Here is a 21,477-nt window from a genome sequence, read left to right as displayed (position 1 = left end):
ATAATTCATGAACAGACTAGTTATTTGGCAAAGCAGATAAGTCCCATTAATTTTTAAAATTAGAAATTTTAGGCTTCTGGTGCAACAAGAGCTATTAAATCAATATAGAATTATCTTTCAACTGGGACTAAAATCACTTGGCACTAACAACATTTTTAGTCACAGATTAATGTATGTAACAGTATTTTAAATAGGGAAACTGCAAACATGATCTTGAATTATCTTTTGGTGAAAAAGCTCTTTAATGCAATATTTTATCACTTTTCGGGATTATCTATTACTTTTGAAAATTTCTCCTCTTTTATTTTTATTTTTTGTATTTTTCCTTATACCATTATACATTCATTTTTTTTTTTAGAATCTGAGGAATATAAAAAGTAAAATGCAAAAGTAGAATACACCATAAGTTTAATAGGTAGAGACAAACTTTGATAACATTTCATGTTTAACACTCTATGATCAAAGTTATATATTTCACATTTCTTCTAGCTTAAATACTTATATTGGACTTTATGTATGAACTAGAATATCAAGCATTATAGCATATTTTTAACTTTCATAGCTACATTTATATTTTCAAATTAATTTATTTCATCATAAAACCCTCTGAGTGTCAACACTGAGTCAAACATGCATTTATTTAACCCCTTTTTATTTTTGCCAAGTACTGTGCTGGGTAGCGGTTCTCGACTGAAACGTATGGGGCATTCAGTATGGTAAGAGACCAGAAACAAGTGTTTTCCAAACAGTATGTGAGGTTTTATGGCACAGTAGCTGGTGATGTGGCAATGTTGAAAGAAGTATCTCACCTGTGTTCAGGCTTTAGGAAAGATACAATTATTCAACATTTGTTTCATCACATGTAGAGTGCCCAGGGAAGTATTAAATTTGCTTCTCGAGTCACCTGTCTGGCTCAGGCTGCCCAGGATTTTGTCTCTGATTGTGACAGGAAGGGGATAGTAGAAGACTGACTATAAATAAGTCTGTCTATTGTTTGTTTTTCAGAAATAAGTGTAAATCTAGTTGTTTTCCAGTTGGTCTGTTTCCAAGAAACAATTACAAATCTATGTTAAATGCATTTAATTTAGAAATTTTACTACCATTTTGGGCTTCCCAGGTGGCGATAGTGGTTAAAAGCCTCCTTGCCAGTGCAGCAAATATAAGAGACACAGGTCTAATCTCTGGGTTGGGAAGATCCCCTGGGGAAGGGCATGGCAACTCACTCCAGTATTCTGGCCTGGAGGATTCCATGGACAGAGAAGCATGATGGGCTACAGTCCATAGGGTCCAGAATCTGACATGACTGAAGAGACTTAGCACATACGCATTATCATTTTACTGTTCAGCTACTGTCGTGTCCAACTCTTTGGACCCCATGGACTGCAGCGTGCCAGGCTTTCCTGTCCGTCACCATCTTCCAGAGCTTGCTCAAACTCATGTCCATTGAGTCAGTGATGCTATCTAACCATCTTATCCTCTGTCATCCCCTTTTCCTCCTGCTTTCAATATATCCCAGCATTAGGATCTTTCCTAATGAGTCAGCTCTTCGCAACAGGTGGCCAAAGTATTGGAGCTTCAGCTTCAGCATCAGCCCTTCCAATGAATATTCAGGATTGATTTCCTTTAGAATTGACTGGTTTGATCTCCATGCAGTCCAAGGGACCCTCAAGAGTCTTCTCCAACACCACAGTTCAAAAGCATCAGTTCTTTGGTGCTCAGACTCTCACATCCATACATGACTACTGGAAAAACCATAGCTTTGAATAGACGGACCTTGTTGGCAAAGTAATGTCTCTGCTTTGTAATGTGCTGAGTAGGTTTGTCATAGTTTTTCTTCCAAGGAGCAAGCGTCTTTTAATTTCATGGCTATAGTCACCATCTATAGTGAGTTTGGAATTCACGAAAATTGTCTGTCATTGTTTCCATTGTTTCCCGATCTATTTGCCATGAAGTGATGGAACTGGATGCCATGATCTTTGTTTTTTGAATGTTGAGTTTTAAGCCAGTTTTTTCATTCTCCTCTTCACCTTTATCAAGAGGCTCTTTAGTTCCTCTTCACTTTCTGCCATAAGGGTGGTATCATCTGAATGTCTGAGGTTATTGATATTTCTCCCAGCAATCTTGATTCCAGCTTGTGCTTCATCCAGCCTGGCACTCCACATGGTGTACTCTGCATATAAGTTAAATAAGCAGGATGACAATATATAGTCTTGACGTACTCCTTTCCCAATTTGGAACCAGAACATTTTTCCATGTCTGGTTCTAACTGTTGCTTCTTGCCCTGCATATAGATTTCTCAGGAGGTGGGTAAGGTGGTCTGGTATTCCCATTTCTTTAAGAATTTTCCACGATTTGTTATGATCAACACAGTCAAAGGCTTTAGCATAGCAGAACTAGATGTCCTTGAATTCTCTTGCTTTTTCCATCATCCAACGAACGTTGCCAATTTAATTGCTGCTTCCTCTGCCTTTTCCAAATCCAGCTTGAACATCTGGAAGTTCATGGGTCATGTACTGTTGAAGCCCGGCTTGGAGAATTTTGAGCATTACTTTGCTAGTGTGTGAGATGAGCGCAATTGTGCAGTAGTTTGAACATTCTTTGGCAGTGCCCTTCTTTGGGATTGGAAGGATAGGATTCTGGTCCTGTGGCTACTGCTGAGTTTTCCAAATTTGCTGGCATATTTCATTTTACTGATAGTGGATAATTATCCTTTTTTACCAGTGTATTTTCTGCTCTATGAAGTGGGACTTCCATTTCTTGGCCTAAACTTTGTGCTTTGAAATATCTGTGAAATGGTAAGTCCATAGCAGAGGCCAGAAAAGTCCCTTTAGTCACCTAGGGTGACCTCTCACATGACACAACACTAAGATGGATCTGAATTTCTTAGTCTCACATTATCTTGAGATTTCTCTTCTTCCGTGTCCTGGGAGGAGCCTCACTACTGTTGTTCTAATATCACAGCTACGGTCATCTCCTTTCTTCTCCTAGGGAGTCATACATCCATTGGTTTTTCAAGGGGAAAGAAATCTGTCCATTGAGGATACCTCTCACAATGTTTGTCAGTGTTTAGTCTATCCTATTGATACAAGAGGCAAAATTCCATGCCCTACTCATCTCCCTGGATAATTCACGTTCTTCAATCTGCTTCTAAAGCATGGAAGGTGAAGGGAAGTAGAGTGGAGTCTTTGGGAAGACTTTGGTCATAGAAATGGAATAAAATAGGTTTCCACATCTTTTCATAAGGACATGAGAAGCAAAGAAAGAATTAAAGGCGAGAGCCATGTGTGAGAAGGGAGGCTTGTCAGTACTTCAGACATCTGCTTACCTTATTTAGGCTCTCTGGAGTTAATACTGACATGCCTGGTTACTTTCACTTGGCAGTAACTCCAGTCGACTTGCCCCTAGCTTGTCCGTCTGGTGTTTTGCTCAGTAGAGAGACAGAGGAATAGACTAAGATGCTTTTCTTTGAATTTAATTAGGCAGATGATTTAGCAGAATCTTTCAGTCGAAGTGTATCTTTTCTTACTGATTGATTCTCCTCAAATTCTGCCTGAGTTAATGCTTCCAGATCCAATTTTTTCTCAGCCTCTCTTATCTCTCAATAACCCCTCTCCCATTTGGATTCCTGGGGACAATGAAGTTGGAGAAGGAAAAGGCAAGGACTCCACAGACCCAGGTTCTCATCTCTACTTGAATATGGAAAACATTTTGCTCCCCAATTAAACAAAGACTACCCATGTTATAAGAATTTCACTTTGGAAAATTCCAAGTTTCTTTCAGCTATTAACGCTCAGAGAAACAATGTTCTAAAAGTTCTTATTTTGGCAAACTAGAACTAGAAATGGGACACTGAAACACAGAGGGCTGAAATAAGCATGGCATTAACATAACAGTATAATCAGTATAATTCAGTGTACTGAAACATTTCAGCTCCATTATGTCCTATTACCCTTTGTTACACTGTAAAATTCAGGGATAGCAGAATTTCTTTCTTTCTTTCTTTTTTTTTTTTTTTTAAAGATAGTCTCATCCTCGGGGAGCTTACAATTTAGCAATTTTGTAAATTTCAGAATTTTTTTTTTTTTTTAGAAATGTAAAAAGGGATCCCTGAAATAAAGGGAAACTTGAGAATGGCTGGTGTTTGGCTGTATAATAGATCCAAAAAGCCTAGTTTGATCTGTCACTTGCAATACTGAGACTGGAACCCTGGCTGTCTCCTGGTCAGTTTATTGATGTAAATTGTTAGCATATGCTGTTCACAGCATAAAATGATGCTTCTGGGGATCAAGAAAGAGAGTACCTTTATACCACAATTGAGTTTTTGTAGTTAGAAGTTCCACAAATAATTAATGGATTTTATTTTATTTTATTTTTCAGGTTGAAGGGCAGACTCAATCAGAGACCTGAATCCAGTTATCCCAGAGACAGAAGTTCAATCCAAAATGTCACAGCTTAATACGAAGGAAAAACTCCTGATTTTGACCTCTCAAAAGCCAACTTTCCTATTTTCTTTATTCCCATTTCAGTGGGGGCGCAGCCTATCAATAAAGAAAAAGTCATGAAGAGGTTATCAATTAGGGAATGTTCTGGGAAGTATGATAGGTAAGGTAAGATAATAGACTAGTCAGTCATCCTAGTGAGGCCTCAGAAACTAGCTCGATGAAACTAAACATAACAGTTTTGAGAGACCTTAAGTTTCAGGGCCATGTAGGTCTTGTTTCAGATCTTGGCATTACCATTTATCAACTGGCAAATTTGGGCTTATTACTTAAATTTTCTGAGATCTGCTCTCTTCATTTGTAAAACTTGAAAGATATCAGTATCTTCCTTGAAGGGTTAATGTAAATATGAAAAACATTTCAATAGTATGTTTAAAGATTATTGATATGGAGGCTAATGTATACTGTAACTTTCAGCAAACTTTCAGCATGATGATGACGATGCCTCTTATGGGTTTCAAATTTAAGGAAGCAGATACTATGTGCTCTGATAAGACAGAAGTTAAATGTTTATACTTATAAAAGTGTTAATTTTGCTCTGGTTTTTTAGAATGTTTTCTCTTGTGTGCTAAAGGTAACTGATGCATCAAAATCTAGATTTTTCTAAAATCACAGCTATTTTCCTTGGCTGCTTCCCTCCAATGATTTGATATGTTTAACTTCACATCTTCATCTATCTTGACTAGAATGTTGACTAGAATATATTATTTTCAAATATCAACATAACTTCAAACAACTGGGTGGGCAGAATATCTCAGCTACATCAAAGCATGAATTCTATTATTGTTCCAGGAGACTAAATTTTCTGATAAAGGACATATATCTTTTTGTAAAATATGTTTCAAAAAGCAATTAAAGTAAGGGTGTGTGAAAGGGCATGCTTATTCATTCATTCATATGCTCTTATTTTTGAGTTTCTAAAGTGTTGAAAAAATAGTACTCTTGAGGAAATTATCATTGGTTTGGTTTATACGTCTTAATATATGCTTTGAGGCATTGACTCATGTACCAGTGTCTTTCATGGAAATGTGACATATTTATTTAAAGACTGAAAACTTCTATTTATTTTCAGAGCAATGATCCTTTTTCAAAAGATGACATCAATTTCTCCTTTGATAGTTGTACCATAAATTCCACAAAATGGATAGAAATTTTGAATAACATAAGATTTGAGCTTGACTTCTAACTTGAGCTCTCTGCTGCCTGTGTTTCTGAATGACAGGGTGTTCAGAAATAAAACTGACATTGTTTCAATGCAGGGACACACTGAGGAATGTCTTACAGCAATGATTCTTGAGATTTTCTTCCTGTGAATCCCATGCATTCCAAACTCCACTCTTTCATTGCATTATCTTTCATACTTGTGGAATATTTGTAATATCTGCTTTGAGATATATTTATAAATCCTAGTCAATGGGGTTCTCTTTCACTGTTCTATAAAAATTAACCAAGCCCCACTCCACTCACTTTTCTTTATCTTGTCTCTGAAACATAAATAATATGTTTAATGAAATTTGGAAAATTAAATGAAGACTTAAATCAAAACGTGTCGCATTGCAGTAAACCATGGGAAGAGTGTTTGTCAGATAGTATGATTGAAGAACCCTGGGTTAGTTACCATAGTCCTACCTTTGATATTTGTCAGCTGGTGAAATGGTTTAATTTTCTTCTCCACTAGACTGTACTTTTAGAGATAAGTAGAACCTGATCTGGGCTTCCCAGGTGGCTCAGTAGTAAAGTATTCATCTGCCAATTCAGGAGACATAGATTCAATCCCTGGGTTGGGACCATACCCAGGAGGAGGCAACCATTCCAGTATTTTTGCCTGAAAAATCCCATGGACAGAGGAGCCTAGCAGGCTACAGTCCATGGGGTTATAAAGAGTCAGACATGACTGAGCAACAGAGCATGAGAACTCAGCCTATTTTTCTCAATGGTATATTTTGGAGCCTCAAAGAGGGTGCTTTGGAAGTAGTGTTCAGCAAACATGAGCTTCAAATTCATCTTCTTTAGTATTAGTTTGGTTTACAATGTTTTTCCCTGTCTATATTCATATTCTTTATAAGTTTTATTTTGCAGTGTAGTTAAATAAGCTTTCTTTTCTCATTAGAAGAAAAGACTGTTTGAAGGATCAATATTGCCTACTTTTAATAACACCTCTTAGTGGTCTTGGATCACCAACATCACCAGAAGCATGCTCATATTCAATTTCATTCAACCCATGTGGTTTCCTCTTTAGAACTGATGGGGACTGAGTAAGTATGAAATTATAATGTTGACAATAATTTCCCTTGTTCTTTTTGGCAGGCACAATCAGGGTCTGATATTCAGGTTATATTGCCAGCAGCATTTTTCAATTAGCATTTAATATTCCCTCACAATATGCTCAAACTTTCGCTGGCGCTGAACCCAGTGTTTCAGTGAAAAATTGCTCAGAAGCAAAGGCCTTTTCTTTCATTGATCTCCTTGTTCCCCTACAGTTTCTGTACTTGGAATACTCTCAGCTTTCAGGGACACTGTAGATCTCAAAGATATTATTTTCTACTTTGTGCTTGCTTTATTTGTAGTGTTTACTGCTCTGATTTTAAAAGTTGACAGGCATTGCCTTGCAAGTCCTGGAAAAATCTATTACGAAGGTGTTAGGGATAGACATTCACACAGACTCACTGTACCATCATTAATGCATCCTCCATGAAGAGTTCCATTTTTACACCTATTTTACTGTGATTAGTGAGTCAGACTCTAACAGAAGCCAGGACTTTTTGCAAAGATGTTATTTTAAATTTCTAAATTTTCAAAGCTTGTATTCAGAGGACACCACTATTATAAGTTATTTTTTCTAATTCAAATAAACTATTCTGCTGAATAAAAAGGAGTTTCATCATATGAAGTCTGTGTTTAGACTTAGATTCTTCCTTAGACACTTTGACTATAATACCAGTTGAAATGTGAAACATCTAAGTTAAAAATAGATTTTTTTTTTCCAAAAAATAATTGGTTTGTGTCTTTTTTCTCTATCAAACTTTTTATATAACATAGAGAGGCTAATCAATAGGGAGCGGAGTAAATTGTGGTTAAATGTCCTTAGAGTTCTGTTCACATCATCTTAGTGCGAACAAAATGAAATTAGAGTAATTCAGGGCATTGGAATGAATCAAAGAATGACAACAGGGACCCCATGCAATGCCTTGCCTTACCTCTGCAGAAATCGTAATTCCAAAAGGCTAAGCTGTGTTTCAGAGTGTAATAATATGATTGATTTATGAGAAGGCAAGAATACTGAGTGAATGTTGAGCTCTTGCATGCTGATGAGTGAACCCAGTGGGAGGGAAGAGAAGAAATTCCCAGAGGGAGGGAAAGGGAAAGTGAAAGTCAATCAGTCTTGTCTGACTCTTTGCGACCTCATGGACTATACAGTCCATGAAATTCTCCTGACCAGAATACTGGAGTGGGTTGCCATGCACTCCTCCAGGGGATCTTCCCAACCCAGGGATCAAATCCAGGCCTCCCACATTGCAGGCAGATTCTTTTACTAACTGAGCCACCACGGAAGCAAATAACTAAACTTCTTGCTCTTATATAGCACTTTTAGAATTTACCGCACATTTCCGTATATCTTATCTAATTTGGACCTAAACTCCAAGTGAGGTTGAATGTGATTACCATTCCTTTGGTAAAGTTAACTAGTGAGACTCAGGGAAGCTCTGTGGCTCTGATAACTAGTGAGAGGCAGAGATTCAAACGTGAGTCTCCTCGTCCTAAGGTTAGCACTGTGTCCATGCTAGAATGCCTATTATTAATGGAGCCGATTGGTCAATTTCAGGGAGCTTTTTAAGACATCCTGGGCTTTTGCTTTTCAGGGAGGTAGTTTAATTTAAGATTTATTCTATAAACAGCTTCTTAACATTCAGAGAAATCAAACATATGGACAGATCTCTTAAACCTCCTTGCCCAGCAGGACTGTTTTCTCCTCCATGAAATAGACATCCAGATCTGTGCACCTCAATCTTGACTGTACACTAGACTCATTAGACTCATCAGGGAAAGTTTTAGATCGATCTATGCCCAGGAGCTATGCCCGGACTGTCTAATTTAATTAGTCCAAGGTGGAAATGGGTTTTCTTTCTTTTTTAAAAGCCTTCCCAGGTGATTCTAGATTTCCCTGCTGGTCCAGTGGTTGAGAATCCACTTGCCAAAGCAGAGAACATGGTTCGATTTTCAGTCAGGAAACAAAGATCCCACATGCCATGGGGCAACTAAGCCTGTGAGCCACAACTAGTGAAGCCTGTGCACCCTCAAACCATGCTCTGTGATGGAAGGAACCACCACAGTGAGAAGCCTGTGCTCAGCAAGGAAGAGTAACCCCAGCTCTCCATAACTAGAGAAAGCCCACGTGCAGCCAAAATAAGTCCATAAATAAATAATTAAAATCATTAAAAAAAATCCTTCATAGTTGATTCTAACATGCGATCAGTATTGAGAACCACTGGAATAGAAGATTGAGAGATCTTCTTGGTGTCTAAGTGTGTTGCAAGGGTTCCTGCAATATCTCAGATGCTCCATGAGTTAACTCGAAGGAGATTCAAATTTGATTATCCATTTTATCCTGCCTGGGTTTCTCACTAGAATTTAGCTCCGAAAATCTCACATAAATTCTGGGAACTGTAGCATTCTTCAGCTAGACTATTTTACTCATCCAGTTGGAACCCTCCTTAACTTGGCTCTCCTTGTGGACTTGAACCTAGTGGCCACCCTGCTGATCTAAAGAATTCCTGGACATTCCAGAAAGTTTTCTCTGAGCACAAGTAATCAAAGAAGCAGTCATTGGAATACAAATGGGGACTGAATTAACGATGCGAAATCAGACAAGGAAGAGATTCCAGGGAATTTTAGGAAATGATTAAGCAAAACGAAGGGCAGGAAGCCAGAGTATTACAAGTACTGCAGAACACCTAGGCTGCCCCTAGTCCTCTTTATCCGGCTGGACAGTCTAAGTTTAAAAACACAGTCAATAAACCTTTTCAAAGTGACTTTTGAAAACAGCTAAAAACAAAATTTTAAAAAATGATCAAGTTATGTAAGTCAGGAAGAAGAGGAAAAAATTCCAAGTGACGAGCCTTTGTGCTTCAAAATGCCTAAATAGAGGTGGAGGGAGATGAAGCTGCCAGTCACCACCTGGGTGCATGGGGGTGGATGTGTGTGCAGGTACAGACGTCTTTGAGGACAGATTTCATATCTGCTAAGAAGCTGATATGAATTTACAGGTGACAGTTCCAGTTTTTCCTGAAAGCTTCAAATGACTGAAGATGAAAATATTGTGAGAAGGCCTAGAAAATTACACCGATTTAAGATAACCTGCAGCCATGAAATTAAAAGATGCTTACTCCTTGGAAGAAAAGTTATGACCAACCTAGATAGTATATTCAAAAGCAGAGATATTATTTTGCTGACTAAGGTCTGTCCAGTCAAGGCTATGGTTTTTCCTGTGGGCATGTATGGATGTGAGAGTTGGACTCTGAAGAAGGCTGAGCGCCGAAGAACTGATGCTTTTGAACTGTGGTGTTGGAGAAGACTCTTGAGAGTCCCTTGGACTGCAAGGAGATCCAACCAATCCATTCTGAAGGAGATCAGCCCTGGGATTTCTTTGGAAGGAATGATGCTAAAGCTGAAACTCCAGTACTTTGGCCACCTCATGCGAAGAGTTGACTCATTGAAGACTTTGATGCTGGGAGGGATTGGGGGAAGGAGGAGAAGGGGGTGACAGAGGATGAGATGACTGGATGGCATCAATGACTCGATGGACATGAGTCTGAGTGAACTCCGGGAGTTGGTAATGGACAGGGAGCCCTGGTGTGCTGCGATTCATGGGGTTGCAAAGAGTTGGACACGACTGAGCGACTGAACTGAACTGAACTGAAGATAACCACAAAGCATGTCTAATAGATGGTAATTTTTCAGAACTACTATTTTCTAAGCACTTACTCCTTAATCCCTGGCCAAGAGTGGTAATGGATATTGTAAACTGTCTGGGTTAGATGAAGACTAGGAGTTGAAGATGGCCACTGGGGTGACATGGAGATGGTCCTATGTGATTACTTCTTTGACCCAACTTCAATATTTGTTTCAGAAAAACAGTATCCTCTGTCATAACAAAGCGGTATTCTCTTTCCAAAAAATCAGTGAGAGCTTTTCTGTTTTGTATGGGACTTCCCTGATAGCTCAGTTGGTAAAGAATCTGCTTGCAATGCAGGAGACCCTGGGTCAGGAAGATCCACTGGAGAAGGGATAGGCTACCCGCTCCAGTATTCTTGGGCTTCCCTTGTGGCTCAGCTGATTTGTATGAAACCTCATTTTGTACTGATATTTCTTCTCGAAAAACACTGCAAGTTGGTACTAGATATTTTAACAAATGCTTTGTTTCCATCTAATAAATAACAAAGTGCAATCAAATTTGCCAAAGAAGAAGATATGCTCTTTTTTATGACCACTGCAAGACTATGAATTCTATTCAGTACATCTGTACCAGAGTTTGGCAAATGACAGCTTGTGGGCAAAATTTGTCAGCTAAAAATGGTTTTCTGTCAGAATGGTTTTACATTTGTAATTTGTATTTTAATTATTTATATGTATAATAATTAGCTTGGTTATTTTTAATCTGAGGGTGCTATAAGGAAGTAGTTTGGTAACACTTATTATGGAAAAATTTGCATTATAGAATCAAGTAAACCAAAAGAAAGGTTTGTATTATTTTGTACTGAAAGAAGAATCACTTTATTCTTGCAAAATGAGTCAACAAAAGAACATATGGCATGATTATTTTCTGATAATCAAATGTATGGATTTTCATAAAATTCAAAATATTATATTCATAAAACATTAGGTAAAATTATTAAATATGCTATTAGAAAATACATTCTTTTTTTGTTATTAATGATAAATATTTTAGAAGCTAAATTTTTCCATGTCTGCCTTCTACATCTGTTTTAGTTAGAATAACAAAAACCAAAAATAAGTTTATAGGTAGTTTTATATTTTGAAGTGGTTGAGAAAATAATATTTTGGGGCATGCAAAAATTATATGGAAATTCACATTTCTGTGTCTACATACAGTTTTATTGGAACACAGTCATGACTATCTATTTTCATTTTGTCTGTGGATACTTTTGGACTACTGCGGCAGAGTGGAATAATTGTAACAGATACCATGTGGAAACAAAGCCTAATATATTTACTTTCTGGCCCTTTACAGTAAACCTTTTTAACACCTGGTCTAGACTGTGAGGTCATCCCTCTATCTGATGGGTGGTGTGTACATCTAAATGCAGTAAAATAAGGTGAATTCTTTCCTTGGGATCACTTAAACCCAAACTTTACATTGGCTTATGAAAACATCTTGGTATAAAACAGATTTTTTTAGGTTCCAGAATTGTCTCCCTACTTCACTGGTGCATTCTCACCCTTTTCAGAGTGGAGGGACCAGGCTAATTCATACATCTGGAGCCATTAAATTATAGGCAGTTTAGCTTTCTATTGAAAACAGGTAAGAATTTTGTGGCTTAAAAATTACTCTAAACTTTGTTGAATATAAATATCAAGTACACTCTATAGAAAACAATGAACAAGGACCTACTATATAACATAGGGAACTCAACTCGATATTCTGTGTTACCTGTATGGAAAAGAAACTGAAAAAGTAATAGATATGGGTAAGTGTGCTGTGTGCTAAGTTGCTTCAGTTGTGTCTGGCTCTTTGTGACCCCATGGACTGCAGCCCACCAGACTCCTTGTCTATGGGATTCTCCAGGCAAGAACATTGGAGTGGATCGTCATGCCCTCCTCCAAGGGATCTTCCCAACCCAAGGATTGAGCTCGCATCTCTTACGTCTCCTGCATTGGCAGGCTAGTTCTTTACTGCTAGCGCCACCTGGGAAGCCCCAGATGTAGGTATGTGTTTGCTGTACTTGGTTGCTCAGTCGTGTCCAACTCTTTGCGTCCCTGTGGACTATAGTCTACCAGGCTCCTCTGTCCATGGGGATTCTCCAGGCAAGAATACTGGAGTGGGTTGCCATGACTTCCTCCAGGGGATCTTCCTAACCCATGGATTGAATCCAGATCTCCCGTGTTGCAGGCGAGGCACCAGGGAAGTCCAGATATAAGTATATGTATAACTAAATCACTTGGCTGTCCACATGAAAGTAGCATATCATTGTTAATCACCTATACTCCAATATAAAATAAAAATTTAAAAAATGGCCCCAAATGTAGTGCTGAAGTGCTATTCGTGTCCTAAACACAAGAGGACTGCGAGGTGCCTGACAGAGAGAGTAGACATCTTAGATAAGTTTCATGCAGATGTTATAGAGGTGTTGGTCATATGTTCAAAGCCCATGAGTCAACAATACATATTAAATAAGATGCCTTTTAATAGGAACACACATAACAGAACATTATGTATTGATTAGTTGATGAAAATGTAACTGTATGCTCACAAGATCCTCCCCCATATTTCCCCTAGAAGCAAAGCTTCAGTCTTCTCTAATTCAGTAGGTAAAGTGAATTCATAGAGGGGGAAAAAAAAACTACCATGAAAAATGAGAATTGATTATAGTAACTTTTAATTTTTTCACTAAATTTGACTTTCTGTAGGTAAATTATAAGACTAACAATCTATTTCCCATTCAAAGTTTGTGGGCTCATGTGTAGATATATATGCATTTTATTTGAAGTTATTATTTGCTGATATCAATCCATTGGTACAGATCAGTTTTCATAGCTCAAGTCATAAAGGCTAAATATGCATGAACAAGGCAATGAATTAAGGGAATTTTCTGAATTAAGCTTTACATTTGAATAATCTGAGGAATATCTGCTGTGCTGAAAACTTTGGATTACAGAGTATTTTAAATATATGCAGTCCTGTTATTCAAGTCTGAAATGTTGAACTTTTTGGCTAACACAGATCTACAACCATAGATCAAGTTTTCAAGGATTAGTATCAGTTATTTTGATAAACTTATGAGAAAATGCAGATTTTTCACATAGTAGCATTTATTATGGACTACACTTCAGGGAAATTGGTGGTAAGAGTAGTTTGAGGAGGCTTCAAAGAGGAATGGTTTTAAGTTGGGACTTGAAGAAGAAGAATTTTGATAGAAGAAAGAAGTATTGAGGTCATGAGGGAAAATAGAAAAAGTAAAGAAAAGGTATAAAAGAAATTAATACATAGCATTTTTGAAAACAGTGAGTGGATCAGCTTGGTTTAGTTTATTCAACATTAAATTATATTAATACTTGTTAGTATATCTTAAGGATTACTATTTGAACCACTTCAGGACACCTACTTATAACCAACTGATAAACTAATACATGAAACTGCACTTGAAAATATTCTTGCCTGGACAGAAACTGATGTCCAGAATAGAATGATCTTTTTCTCATTTCATATACTCCATTGCATGTTTCATCCTGTGTAAAAGCCCTACCTCCCCTCCCCATTGGCTTACAAAGATTACTTGATTAGACTTGGTAGAATCTCTCTGATAAGTTTTACAATGCAACATCCAGAAGGTGATTAATTCCTGAAGGCAATATTAAAATAACTTCTGAGCAAATTAAAGAGAAAATGAAAAAGAGAGAGAGAGAGATCAGAACTTAAGCTGAATCTGAGAAGTCTGGGTCCAGATCAGAATCTTCTGTGTGATCTTTGAGACTCAACCACAGGCAATCACCAAGGGTCTACCTGGCAGGCTTCACGAGGGAAAGCATCCTTTCTACCACTACTTAGTATACAGTCTCCAGGGAGTTGCGGGCAAGGACATGTGCTCCTCCCCTGCCTTTACCAACCATGCTCTTGGGTGTATATGCATCCTTAGCCCAACAACCTCCATTTGGACACCTTCAGGAAAGGCGTTAAGATACTTTGCTTAACGGATAGGGAGTAGGCAACAGCCATGAATAGTATTCAGCATAATTCTTGAGGTCAGGGAGCCCTTGGTGCTCTTGGTGAGACTCTTCCCAGGGGTCTCTCTGAAGACCTTCGTATCAGGGGTCCTTTAAGAAATTCTTCTTACGCTGACTGTGCTTTCCCACTTTTACCCCATCCTTTCTTGTTAGCCTTGGCCCCTCGGTCCATAAAATGGGAGTATCCTATGATTTGGGCTCCTTGTGTAATGAGATGATGGCCTCTTTTCCCCTTCTCCACTTCTGTGCTCATACATGTGACCTGGTGCCTTTCTGTGGGGAAAATGGAACACTGAGGATGGCACTTTTCCTGTTTACCCTTTTGCTTCTTCCCTCCCAGGAGGTGAAGAAAGGCTTGACGGTGACTTTCAGAGTCATTCGTTGTCTTAATCGACCGCTACATCTGGCGGCCCAGCATTTTCTCTCTCTGACAGAATCTGTTTGAGCTCATTTAGAATCCAAGGAAGTGAGATGGAATGCGAAATCGTTTATTGTTGTAGACGGCTAGCTTTTTTATCTCCAAATAGTAGAGGTGTAAAAACTATGGAGAAACAGTCCTTGAAGTTACCACAGAAAATGTTAGTACTACAAGTTACCAACTAGACTAGATGTTCGTCTAAGCAACCCATTTTACAGAAGAGGACTATTATGCACTGAAGAGTTTGAAGTTGAACCATCATTGGCACTTTTCTTCTATGCTACTGGATTTATTTCTGGATTTATTTCTTGGTTCAAGGACTCTTAGACTGAGGTACTGGTGGGGAAGGAAATAAGGTGGCCTGAAGCAAGAATGGATGGGTAAAGAAAGGAGTTGCTATGACAAGCTCATTAAATGATGTTTCTTGTATATAATGCTTCTTGTGTTTGTTGTTTAAGTTCACTTTCAAGGACCCTGACATTTGCTTGAGCTTACCTGTTATGAGTAGTCTTACAGTTATTATACAACAAGGGATCAGTGCAGAAAGAGATGGTAGTTTGTCTCTTCAGAGAGCCTTCACTTTCTTTACATATCAGAGATCCTACTGCTACCAACACCCTGACCTCAAGAAGTATACCGCATACTATCCATGGCTGTTGCCTACTCCCTATCCATTAAGCAAAATATACTAAAACCTTTCCTGAATCCAGAGGCAGAAAAAAGGTGAAAGGAAAAGCTTGGTTTATAAACGGTCATGGTAGTTCTGACTGGGGCTATGTAGAATTTTCCTTAAGAATTTCTAATTGTTAGCAACAACCTACACTCAATGAGTCTGTAAAGCTCTATTTATTAATCAGAAATTACATAGTAGCCAGTTATAAAATAACAGAAATGATGAGCTTTGCAGTGCCTGAGACAAGAGCTTGGGTGAAGGTAAACCATTTTGGAAAGGGATTTCAGGGAACCGAGGTGGGAGGAATGCTGAGCACTGAAGAACTGATGCATTCAAACTGCGGTGCAGGAAAAGACTCCTGAGAGTCCCTTGGACTGCAAGGAGATCAAAGCAGTCAGTCCTAAAGGAAATCAACTCTGAATATTCATTGGAATGATTGATGCTGGAGCTCCACTACTTTGGCCACCGGATGCGGAGAGCCAACTCATTGGAAAAGACCCTGATTCTAGGAAAGACTGATGGCAGGAGAGGAAGAGGGTGACGGAGGATGGTTGGATGGCATTACCTATTCAATGGACATGACTTTGAATAAACTCCAGGAGATAATGAAAGACAGGAAAACCTGGCATGATGCAGTCCATGGGATCACAAAGAATTAGACACGACTTAGCAACTGAACAAAGAACAACAAAGGTGGGAAAGAAGAAAAGTGAAACAGACAATGAAGAAAAGCCAGCACATGGCTTGAAATGGTCACAATGTGGACCAGACCTTCCAATGTGCTTCGTGATCTGTACAGAACTGTGCATTATTTTGATTGATTTTTTTCTTTAAAACATTCTTGCCAATAATATACTACTATCCCATTTTAAATGATGGCCACATTCAGCCTGGGTGGGAGAGGAATTTAGGGAAGAAAGGATACATATATATATGTATGGGCTGAATCCCTTCACTGTTCACCTATCACAACATTATTAATCAGCTATATCCCAATAGAAAATAACAAGTTTAAATTAAATTAGAAATTAAAAAAATCCCAACAAGTGGAAAATGTCAGCATTCTTCACACCAGAGAAGGCCACCTGATCCCAGATTCAAGGAACCAGAGAGGCACACCAGGCCACTGAAGACCAGATTGGAGGATTACAGGCCCTATACACGCCCTAATCGTATCAACAATCTGACCTTTGAACTGTTGCTGTAAAACTCTCATCAAATCCTCCTGTGTGGGATCACATAGTTAATGAGGCAGAAGCCCACTCTGTCCCCCTTTGCCTGGCAAAACAATACAACTATGCTTTTCTACTTAAAAAAAAAAAAGTGTTTGCCATATCTTGTAATATTTTATCGCCAAACTTTTCCAGAATATTTGTGGTAATTTTCATAATATAGTTATCCCACAAGAAATTTTTTTCTTTAAGACCATAAAGCCTTTCAGATAATGAACAGTTATAACATTCTATCATCTAATATCTGGATTTTAAAACTTTAGGTATATGACTATCTCTTTTTCTCCCTCATGTTCCTTAGAACAACACTATAGGAATGATACTTAAGTTATATTCTTTAATAATGTTGCTGATGAAGGTATGATGATGATAAAGTGCAGACACAGGGTAGAAAATGACTAATCAAGGCATCCATAGTATCTTTGTTGTTATTTTCCTGCCATTGTCATTGGCGCCTCATGGTTTAGTCAATGTATTAAGACATTCTAATAAATGTTACGTTGATCTGGTTAGAAAACCCTAACTACTTAATAATTCAAAAGTATTTGTTGAGTTTTGAATAATAGCAGGAAGTAAGCATTTTATCTCAGTACTTTAATAGATACAGAATTATATCCATCTTTTTAACAGAGGCAATAATATCTGTGAACTGATCACTTTGTAGTGAAATAACCATAGCGTGGAGATAGTCTAGTTAAATATTCTCAGCTAAATAGATATAGTTCCTTCACTCCCCAGAGGCTTCTCTCATTACTTCATTGGTCACTAAACTATTTTTCTGTTTCACAGTCATATTCCCAGAAGGTTACCTGACCTTGGAATTAAACACCTGACTTGCACAGGTGGGTGTTTGAGGTGCCTTTTCAAACAGTACTGTATTCTGTTTGGAACTTTAAGCACAGAAAAACAAAGCATAATATCATGTTCTCAGTAAGAGACAAGGTCACCATCCTTTTCCAAGTCATCAAAAGTTCAGAGGTAATACCTTTAAAACAAAACCACCCAACTAGTAATATCTTTAGCACTAGAATAAAACCAATCTGTTTATTCCACAGCCAGTTGTTGCTCTATTGGCTCTCTGCTTTATAGAAAAGCATAAACCAGAAAGGAGAAAAATTAGGAAGGAAAATACCAAGAGAAGCAATAAAAGCATAAATGATTATGTTTTAGATGACAGAATTTCAAGATGGTTTTATAATTTCTTTTCATCCTTCATTCTCCAGGATTACAGAAATAAATTTGGATTAATTTATTATTTCTAAGTTATTATCTAACCTACTTTGTCAATGTTGTAGTTGAATTAACTCAAATCATGAGCCACTCTAAAACAGAAAATTACATTGGCTAAGAGCAATTCCATGGTATTGAACTAATGAACTTATCTGTCCTTGGAGAAATAATTTATATTTTCTGTGCCACATTTTACTCACCTAGCCTAGAAAACCTCTAGGTTTCCTTCTGGCCCTATAAGCTTATGAGTCCATGAATTTTCTTAGGAGAAAGAATAAATTTTCCCTTCATGGGCAGGGATTTAGTTGTTATTTTTATTATCATAAATGCAAACTAAGACAGTTTTCATATTTGAGAGGAAGCTTTGTATTGAATTACATAAAGTAAATGTTTTAAAAATGAATTTTCCCATTGATTCTCTTCCTGCATTTTTCCTTCTGTTGTTAGCTTTCTTTGCAATAGATGGTGCTCTTTACTCAGAGAAACTGCTTATATGATTCTTCATCAAAAAATCAAGAAAATTAGTTTTACTCTGTAACAATCATTAATTAAAGAAATCAGACATAAAAAGCAGAAAAAATCGATTACAAACAACTTGCACCACCTCAATAAAGAAAGCATAATGGAGAAAATGACTGTTAGGTGATTTAAGAGCTCCAGTGAAACCTACAATACTTGCTGAATAGATGAAGCCAATATTGCAGCTAAACATGGAAGTGCCATAGTAGGAAGAAAATCCTAAATCAAGAGCTGTGTTAAAGTATTAAAATAATCATATACTTCTCAAAAGTTAAAACATAGTATTCCATATTAACATGTAGGATTTGAATAGGCACATCAACACCAACACAATCTACATCAATCTCAGCTAATATTGAACCTGTATATTTTCTGCCAAATAAACCTGGAACATCTGGACAAATAGAAACCAGGCCACAAACTCTTCTGAAATAATTTCACTGGATGAAGACACTTTTTAATTTCTCTAGAGCAACCATTACAACTTCCTATGTAATAGTTTATTATCCAGAATTATGTTGTTTTTGGTCACTTCTGACTTGTTTCAACTTTTGGGGGCACTGAAAAACAGTGCTGCAGTTCCGAACCACCTAATCTATTCCTGATTCAGTTTGTGACTCCCCTAGCAGATCTGTAGCTGCCAACTGCAAACTGGTCTCGGCAACACAGCTGTCATGTTACAGCGAAACAGCACCATTTACTGTGGCAAGACACCAGAAAAACGTCCTCTAGGAGTGAGGAAGAGGAGGGCACAGCAATGGTGCAGCAAATACACTGGAATCAGCAGGAGCAGGAAAGTTGCCAAGGTTCATCTCTGAAAAGAATAGAGAAGGAAATCTGCCCCTTCTGCCCCCAATTAAGGATAAAATAACTAGAATTTATCTTCTATTTTCCATAAATTATTGTTTCCACAGCTCCTTTTGAAGGGGCTATGGGACACTGTGGTTAAGAGCCCGGAGCCCTTCTGGCTCAGTATAAACAAGCTGTAAGATAGACGCTTTTTTTTTTTTGGCCAGAGCTTTATAGCTTTTACTAAAGCAACTTCTCTGTTTCTGAAATTTTGGATTCTGTCTTTATTAACGGAGGGAAGAATAGAAAAGTAAGTTTTTGTACTCAAGCTGCAACCACTCTGTCTAATTTCACCTCTACATTCTCCCCTGTTTTACCTCCTTTTTTCTCGTCCTCCCCCCCCAACACCCTTTATGCCTCTATTAGCCACCGAAATCCGGAGCCCTGTGGCCTTCCTTACCTGACAATCACATACATGACCAGGAAGTTTCCGAAGAGCCCTACTACGCACACGATGGAGTAGAGGGCCATGATGATGATGGCCGTGATCATGGAAGGGCTGCCGGCCGAAGGGCACAGGCTGTGGCTCCCGCCCAGCTCGGTGCGGTTCGGACCGCATGGGTCAGACAGGTTGCCTTCTAAGTGGGAGAAGTTGACCCAGGAGCTGGGACTAGGTGCTGGGGAGCAACTTGAAGGGTGTGTGAAGGGGTCAGTGCAGTTGCTGGCGTTCGTGGGGACGGAGCCGCTGTCCATGGTGCTGACCGCCGGCTGGGACCACGTTGGGAGTAACCGCGAGCACCCTGACTTTTCGGGTTCCACGCGTGAGCCGCTTCGTCTCGCCGCTGCCACAGCTCCTGTTATTTCTTACAGCGACCAACCCCGGCGGAGCCAGAGAGGAGCGTCAGGCAGGAGAGAGCTAAGCATCTGACATTATTTTCTGCTTGTAGCCCCCTCCCACCTTAGAAGTACACAGACAGGGCTCCAGCCCCACACCGCCGGTGGGGAAGGAGGGGAGAGCTGTGCGGGATCCGGAGGCTGGAGCCGAGGGAGGAGAGAGAAGGGGATTTTGCGCAAAGCGATCCAACGACTCTGTTTCCCCACTCGGCACTCCTCTGTGCAAACACCTCTAAGGACAGGCAGAACCCGGAAGGGAGTTGGAGGGAAGGGGTTGAGAGTGAGACAAACGGAGAGTTTTTGGCGGATGCAAAGCATTAAGGAAGGGGGCTGACCTCACATTTTCCAGCACCGTTTTCTCAGTGTACCATGACAGAAAAAGACACTGGTCTGACGCCATCCTGACATCCCAGACCCCAGAGCTCTTCTGTCTCTGCTGCCTAAGCAATGGTTTGGTGCAGGGTACACAGAATCCTCTTCTGTAGTCCTCCTTGCCTCAGACTTTTTCTGTCTGTAGAAAAAGTCACCACGTGTCTCTTTACTAAAGGAGAATTTCCAACCCTTCAACCCTGCCTGAGACAAGAGTGATTCCTTCTCTGAAAAGAGATGAAAAACAAACTTTTAGAGAGGATACCTATTCCCTTTACTTCATATTCCCTTATTTCTCCTGGAGCAGAAGCTTTATTTGCATCTAATTTCTAGCTTGCTGACAAAGAGGCACAGGGAGTTGAAGCATCCTGAAAAGTCAAAGAAAGACAAGGGTGACATTCCATATATAAATCTCATAGGTTTGGAGCTATTAATTATTGGTTTTATCTCCAGCCTTCCTACATATGCTTCTCAGTAGTAGACTGTGAAAACCAAGTGTTTACATTATTTCAGTGTATTCTAGTGTAGACATTCCAGGAAAAACTACATAGACATCTGGAACTGGAATGGCTCATACAAGGTTAAGGATTATTGATATGCTTTAAAATTTGATAATTCACTTTTAAATCCACAAATGCTTCTACTTTATTAATAAATTTTGTTTTGTTTGTCTTTGTTTTTTGGTAATGTTAACACAAATTCTGAAGTAATTCTCATTTCTATTCATGGGTATATTTGTCTGCATATGTATCTTTTAACTACTAACACTATCATTAAAGATTCCCCAGTTGTTTGTAGAAAGCTATATCCTTGGTGAACAGGGATCAAGGTGAGGTAGAGAGCTTGGAAAGAAGATTTAATTCCAATATTATTTTTATCACTTGTCTGGAAAAC

General features: G+C 38.6%; 1 protein-coding gene across 2 annotated transcripts in view; it reads right to left on the bottom strand.

Annotated features, from left to right (window-relative positions):
* Positions 1–20,500, bottom strand: part of OPRM1 (opioid receptor mu 1) — a 57,890-nt gene extending 37,390 nt beyond the window's left edge. For both annotated transcript variants that reach the window (XR_001296104.2, XM_005684928.3), the window contains exon 1: positions 19,781–20,500. Coding sequence is in view for 1 of the 2 variants with exons in the window: in XM_005684928.3 (XP_005684985.1) it covers positions 19,781–20,073 (293 nt within the window). In the remaining variant the exon portion in view is untranslated. The remainder of the gene's footprint in view (positions 1–19,780) is intronic.

The sequence above is a fragment of the Capra hircus genome, chromosome 9, assembly GCF_001704415.2.
Source record: "Capra hircus breed San Clemente chromosome 9, ASM170441v1, whole genome shotgun sequence".
Taxonomy (NCBI): Eukaryota; Metazoa; Chordata; class Mammalia; order Artiodactyla; family Bovidae; genus Capra; species Capra hircus.
This window is presented reverse-complemented; position numbering and strand designations above follow the sequence as displayed.